We start from the raw sequence: 7012 nt of genomic DNA on the forward strand, positions 1-7012 counted from the left end.
AAGTGGTCAGTGGTCAGTGGCTGCTGTATCGGGTAGCACAGAACAGGACATTTCTGTCACCACAGAAAGTGCTGCTGGACAGCGCTGGTCTAGAGATCCCCAAGGAGAGAAGGTGTCCGGCTGCTCCCACCACCCCTCTCATTCCGATCACAATGCAGCTCGGGCCCTGGTACCCGCTCAAGGCCCCCCAGCGCGTCCTCTTGGCTGCATCACAGTTGCATAGCCCTTCTCCCTCAGGTGGGCCTTTTGCAGTCACTCCCAATGCACTTCCCTCCCACCCTTGGTCACCACTAATTTCCCTTCTGTCTCTATGGATTTGCCTATACTGGACAAATGGAGTCATCTATACTAATAAAAGGGTAACATGCTAATTAGATTGGGTCGACCAGCCATCTTCTGGAAGTCTGTCTTCCTTCAGGACAAAGCCACAGTGGTGGGGACTGAGGCAGTTGGGGGTGAGATCAGGCTGGTAAGGGAGGGTAGTGGGGCTGAGATCAGGCCGGCAGGGGAGGGCAGTTAGGAGCAATCAGGCAGGCAGAGAGGTTAGGGGCAATCAGGCAGGCAGGCAGAGGGGTTAGGGGCAATCAGGCAGAGGCAGTTAGAGATGATCAGGCAGGCAGGTGAGCATTTAGAAGCCAGTGGTCCCAGATTTAGGCCCACAGAGATTGGGCCTAAACCATCAGTTAGACATCTCCCAAGGGGTTCCTGATTGGAGAGGGTGAAGGCTGGGCTGAGCCCCACCCCCCAACCGTGCGCTGTGCATGAATTTCATGCACCAGGCCACTAGTACAACATATAACCTCTTATGACTGGTTTCTTTCACTGGGCACAATGTCTTAAGGTCCCTCTGTGCCATCCCATGTATCCTGCTTCATTCCTTTTTTTATGGCCGAATAATACTGTATGGACAGACCACCTTGGCTTATCCACTCAGCTGTTGATGGATATCTGGGTTGTTTCCACCTTTTGACTCCCGTGATTGGTGCTGCTATGAGCATTCATGTACAAGTATTTGAGTGTCTGTTTTCAGTTCTCATGGGGAGACTCTCAGGAGCAGAATTACTGGGTCATGACAAGTCTACATTTAACTTCCTGAGCAGCAGCCAGATTGTTTTCCTAAACCTCCTGACGGTTTCTCCCTCTCGGCTTATCACCCCTGGGAGCTCTGTCCTGCCTTTATTTCCCTTCCTCTTCCACCCCTGTCTTCCCTGCGGGCTGAGCCTCCCCAGTCTGGCTTACCGCAGTCTCCCAGCACCTGGCGCGGTTCCTGGCACATAGTAGGCGCACCTGTGTTGAACAACTGAGTGAACTGTGCCTTCTCTGCTCTCGCCCCAGGCTTGTGAACGAGGTGTTCACCATCGATGACACGCTGCAGACCCTCAGGCTGAGGCTGCGGGAGACGCAGGACACGCTGCAGCTGCTGGTCATGACCAAGTGCCGGCTGGAGCACGAGCTGGCCATCAAGGCCAACACCCTCTGCATCGACAAGGACAAATGCATGTGCATGCGCAGGACCTTCCCCAGCACCCCGCGCCTCGTGGGCTACTCGTGAGCTGACGCTGCCAGCGGTGCCTGCTCCGCATCGGTTCCTTATGCAACATAAACTTTGAAAAGGCAGACAAATGAAATAAACAAAAGTGTTGTTTTCTCCCTTTCCTCCTATCATAGAAAAAAAAATATATGTATCCCAAATAAACGTGCCCTAAACCAAAGATCCTGGCGCTCGTTCCTTGCCGTAGAACAGGCTTCGGGGCAGGGGGTCCAGAGAGAAGACAGGCTGTGACCCTCAGACAGAGCAATGTGAGGCTGCCAGCATCCCCAGCAACGGAGGAGGCTGTGTTTCATAAAACCTGATTGTCCACTTAGGAGCACAGTATAGACAGGCTGTTGTGCCCAGAGAATGGATAGGAGCAGAGAGTCCGCAGCCCACCCATCAGGAGCTGTGGGCCTTGAACAAGCGTCCAACCTCAGCATCCTCATCCAGCTAGAGAGGTCAGTCCCCGGAGGAGGTGACTCAGCTGTGCCAGGCGGTGCCAAAAAATAGGGTTTGGGTCAGATGTCCCAGGGCTGAAACTCAGCTTTGCTAGGTGGGAAGTTTTAGATGTTGATATGGGAGAAGGCAGAGGCAGGTAAGGGTTCAAAGAAAGCTCTTTGAAGAAGATCACTTCAAAAGGTTAAATGTAGAACTACCAAACGACCCAGAAATTCTACTCCTGGGTATATACGCAACAGCATTGAAAACAAACAAAAATGAGCGCATGAATATTCATAGCAGCACTAGTCATAATAGTCAGGAGGTGGAAACAGCCCAAATGTCCATGCATGAATGGGTAAGTGGGAAAACAAGATGTGGTCTAGCCACACAATGGAATACCATTCGCCTTAATAAAGGAATGAATGACAAATACCATTCGCCTTAATAAAGGAATAAAACCCAACTTATTAACCAATGTCACCTTTCTCCCCCCACAAAAAGAAACCCCCCACACACACACATACACACAAAGAAAAAAAAAAAAGAATGAAGCTCTGACCCATGCACAACACAGATGAACCTTGAAGACATGGTGCTAAGTGGAAGAAGCAAAGGTCACACATTGTATGGTCCCAGTTACAGTGTATGAAACGCCCTCAATAGGCAAATCCATACAAATGGTGTGTGTGTTTGTGGGAGAGAGAGAGAGAGAGAGAGAGAGAGAGAGGCATGGGAAGTAGTAACTGCCTCGTGGGTAGTTAAGGAGTGGTGAAAAGGAGGAGAAAAAAGTTGAAGGAAGAGAGGCGGTGGCACAACATTGTGAACGTGCTGAAATGCCATCGAATTGTTCTCTTTAAGTTGTTTATTTTATCGTATGTGAAATTCGCCTCAATTAAGCAAGAGAAGAAAAGTCCTGTTGCAGCTGAGTCTTGAGTGATGAGGAGGTTGAGGCAGAAGAGGGTGGGATTTCTGGAGCGAGGAGTAGCCTGGATAAAGGCGGGAGCTGGCTGGAGGAGCTTTCGGAGAGGCCCGTGAACCCTCTGGAAGGGTCATGAGGCCAGATCATGAGTGACAAATTGCTTTTACTTTTTCCTGAGGTCAGTGTTTGCCAGACTTTGTTATTGACATCAGTGCTTTCCAGTGTTAACGTGCATGTGACACTCACCTGCAGACCTTGCTAACATGCAGATTCTGAGTTGTGTGGTCTGTGATGGAGTCTGAGACTGAATCGAGCCTCAGACGATGCTGACAGCCCAGGGGCCACACACTGAGCAGCAAATAACACCTCCTCAATTTTTGCCATAACCAAGAACTGCCTTTACTATTACTCACTCTTTTAATTGGTGTGCTTGAGAAAATCCATTTATTTTAAAGAAAATTTTAGGGTGACTGTGACAGGAAACCTGCCTGGCCCAATCTCGAACAAAACAAAGTATTGTTAACGGTGACTGGTTAGGGAATATTGTCCGTCTAAGGTAACACTGTCTGAGATCTTTGCTTTTATTCAAAAGGGAGGTCAGCCAGCAAGTCTTAAATATATATATATATATATATATATATATATATATATATATATATATATATAAAATTGATTTTTTACAGAGAGGAAGAGATAAAGATAGTTAGAAACATCGATGAGAGAGAATCATCGATCAGCTGCCTCCTGCACAATCCCTGCTGAGATGTGCCCACAACCAAGGCACATACCCAGAATCAAACCTGGGACCCTTCAGTCAACAGGCCAACACTCCATCCATTGAGCCAAACCGGTTTCAGCAGCCAGCAAGTCTTAAAGGAGTTAAAGGCCACTTAGTGTTCAGTGGAGACTCTCTTTGCTACAAATGAGCAGGGATCCCTAAAATGGGGATGTGAAATGACCCGATTGGTGTTTTAGAAATAATCTCTTCATGAGGAGGAGGAGGAGGAGGAGGAGGAGGAGGAGGAGGAGGAGGAGGAGGAGGAGGAAGTTGAAGGGAGGTGGGGAGACCAAGCTGTTAGAATTTCAAGCAAAGTTGCAGGGAGGCTGGATTAGGACAGGTGCTTAGAAATATTCATGAGGTGGGAGCCAGAACCCTTTGAGGGATGAGTTGTCAGGGGCAAGTGGGAGCCCTGATAGGGCAAAGATGCCAGGCTCGGGCAGCAGGCAGCGGTGCTTGGGGTGCTGCACCCCAAAGGAGGGGAGTGAGTGAGTGGCAGAAACATAGAGAAGCTGATTAACTTCTCTTTCCCACGAGGAGTTTGAATCACTGCCCAGAGGAACGTGCTGGTGTAAGTGGCTGAAAGGCAAATGGAAATGTGGTCTTAGAACTCAGGCGAGACGCTCTGCCTGGGGATGTGGGAGAGAGCTAAAGCCTCGGGAACAGAGGGGCTGATGTGGGGAGATCCTCAAGAATGAAAGAGAGGTTCCCAGTGGAATGTGATGCTGGGGTGGGTGGGTCCAAGGAGGGAACAGCCAGAGCAGTGAGATGCAAACAGCCCAGAAGAAGCAATGGCAAGGGGATCGGAGGAAGAGTTGCAAAAATGGGGATGTGCAGATGAAGAACGAAAGCCTTTTGGGCCCTAGCCTATTTGGCTCAGTGGAAAGAGCATCACTCTATGGACTGAAGAGTCCTGGGTTCAATTCCGGTCAAGGGCATGTACCTCGGTTGCAGATTCAATCCCAGGCACTGTGGGAAGGCAACCAATCAATGTATATCTCTCACATAGATGTTTCTCCCTCTCCACTTCTCACTTCCACTGTCTAAAAATCAATGGGAAAATATCCTCAGGTGAGGGGAGAGAGAGAGAGAGAGAGAGAGAGAGAGAGAGAGAGAGAGAGAGAGAGAGAGAGAGAGAGAGAGAGAGAAAGAAAGAAAGAAAGAAAGAAAGAAAGAAAGAAAGAAAGAAAGAAAGAAAGAAAGAAAGAAAGAAAGAAAGAAAACTGGTCTGGCTCAGTGGATAGAGTGTTGGCTTGTGGACTGAAGGGTCTCAGGTTTGATTCTGGTCAAGGGCATGTACCTTGGTTGCAGGCACATCCCCAATAGGAAGTGTGCAAGAGACAGCTGATAGATGCTTCTCTCTCATCAATGTTTCTAGCTCTCTGCCCCTCTCCCTTCCTCTCTGTAAAAAAATCAATAAAATATATTTAAAAGAAGAAAGAAAGAAAGAAAGAAAGAAAGAAAGAAAGAAAGAAAGAAAGAAAGAAAGAAAGGGAGGAAGGAAGGAAGGAAGCCTTTTGGAAGCGGGCATTCTAAAAAGACCAATGACCCAGATACCCATGGGTGCATACATTTTTTAAAAAGAAAATTGGCAATATGCATCAAGAGCTTAAAAGTATCTACATTCTTCAGCTTATGAATGTCTCCAGACTGGTCATTAGAAAACTGTCCCAAATGCAGCCCCCGATGCATGTGTTAAAGATTTATTACAGGCAACCTTTGAAAGTTCTTCAACAGCAGGGAGCAGCTAAGCAAAGTATTAGCACAACTAAGCCACGGAGCTTTAAGTGGCTGCAGAGATGACGCACGCCACATGCTCGGACACTGAAGGAATGGCCTGTGAGGCTGAACGTGCGCAGGAAGAAAGGCTGCCCCGGAATGTCAACAGTGTCCCTGTGAGCTACCACTCGGCTCTCGTTGTTGATACTGTGAGTTATCTACGGTAAACATGTGTTCCTTCGTGAACCAGGAGGAAATGCTTTTCTAAATAGACATTTTATTTGTCATTAGCTTTTGATTTATTTATGGCGAAGTTGCAAAGATGACACGTTTCCCACTTACCCTTCACCCATCTTCCCCGTTTGCCATGTGCCTTGGTCCGAGCTGAGAAATGAACATGAGTGCATTTCAAACCCCAGGCTTTATTTGTCTGTCCTAAGATCCGATGCAGGGTGCCACGGTGCCCTGAGTTATTCGTCTCCTCTGTCAGTGACTGGTTCTCCATTTGTTCTTGTTTTCATGACCTTGACGGTTTCGAAGAGTACTTGTATTTGTAGATATTTGCCAGATGCCCCTGGTTTTGGGTTTGTCTGATGTTTTTCTCATGATTAGTCTGGGCTTATAAGGTTTTTTTGGAAGACCACTGATGTGGTGTCCTTGTCATCCCTCATGTCAGGGCATTCACAATCTCCCCTTGGTGTCCTGGTGATGTTACCCGGATCACCGAGTCAAGGTGTCTGCCAGGTGTCTCCACCTGAAGGTACTGCCCTTCCTCCCCATTCTCCATCCTTTGGAAGTGAGTCGCTACGCTCAGCCCACACTCAAGGGCAGAGCGGATTAAGCTTCACCTCGTGGAGGGGGAGTATTTACATATATTATTTGTGATTCTTCTCTAATAAAAGTATGTCCCTAAACCTTTACTTATTCTGTCATTTATGTGTATCTATATGCACTCATGGACATTTAGTTTACACTTTGGGTTATAATCCAAAACTGATTCAGAAAGGGTGGGGCAAAAGTAGGTTTATGGTTGTGAGTGCATGGAACACAGAGTTTGTTCCTGTATTGTTATTTATTAATTGTTGTATTATTTTCCATACAAACAATGGTAAACCTACTTTTGCCCCACCCTGCATATACTACTTATTCCGTAGTTCAAATTGTTCCAGCGCTGGCCATCGGGAATCTTACAGCTGGTTCCTGTGTCTCTTTGACACACACCCATCCTTGTGGGTGTGCTGCTGAGCACTTCCTTACTTTCTGGTACTATAAGATGCTCCAGGCTCATCTGGAATTTTTTTTTTTTCCTGCTCCAGCCTAGAGTCATCCATTTCTCCAAAGGGCCCTGGTTTCTTTTATTGGAGCACAATATTTAGAGATCAAGGTCTGGGTGCTGGATGTGCTCATTGTTAAGAATATTTTTAAATTTTTCTTATTGTGGTAAAATCCACATCACATAAACATTACCATCCTAACCATTTTTAAGTATGCAGTTCATTGGTATTAAATGCATCCATAGCGTGGTGCAGCCATCACCACTATCCATCTTCATGACTCTTTAGCTTGTGGAGCTGAAAGTCTATACCCTTAAACCAATAGTTCCCCAATCTCTCCTCCCGCA

At 47.2% G+C, this 7012-nt stretch overlaps 1 protein-coding gene across 1 annotated transcript in view; it reads left to right on the forward strand.

The window, feature by feature from the left end:
• TEKT5 (tektin 5) overlaps positions 1 to 1694 on the forward strand; it is a 37706-nt gene extending 36012 nt beyond the window's left edge. The window contains exon 7 of the mRNA XM_036409946.2: positions 1336 to 1694. Within this exon, the coding sequence (XP_036265839.1) occupies positions 1336 to 1552 (217 nt within the window). The 3' untranslated portion in view covers positions 1553 to 1694. The remainder of the gene's footprint in view (positions 1 to 1335) is intronic.
• The last annotated feature ends 5318 nt before the right edge of the window (positions 1695 to 7012 follow it).

The sequence above is a fragment of the Pipistrellus kuhlii genome, unplaced genomic scaffold (genome assembly GCF_014108245.1).
Source record: "Pipistrellus kuhlii isolate mPipKuh1 unplaced genomic scaffold, mPipKuh1.p scaffold_m20_p_4, whole genome shotgun sequence".
Lineage (NCBI taxonomy): Eukaryota > Metazoa > Chordata > Mammalia > Chiroptera > Vespertilionidae > Pipistrellus > Pipistrellus kuhlii.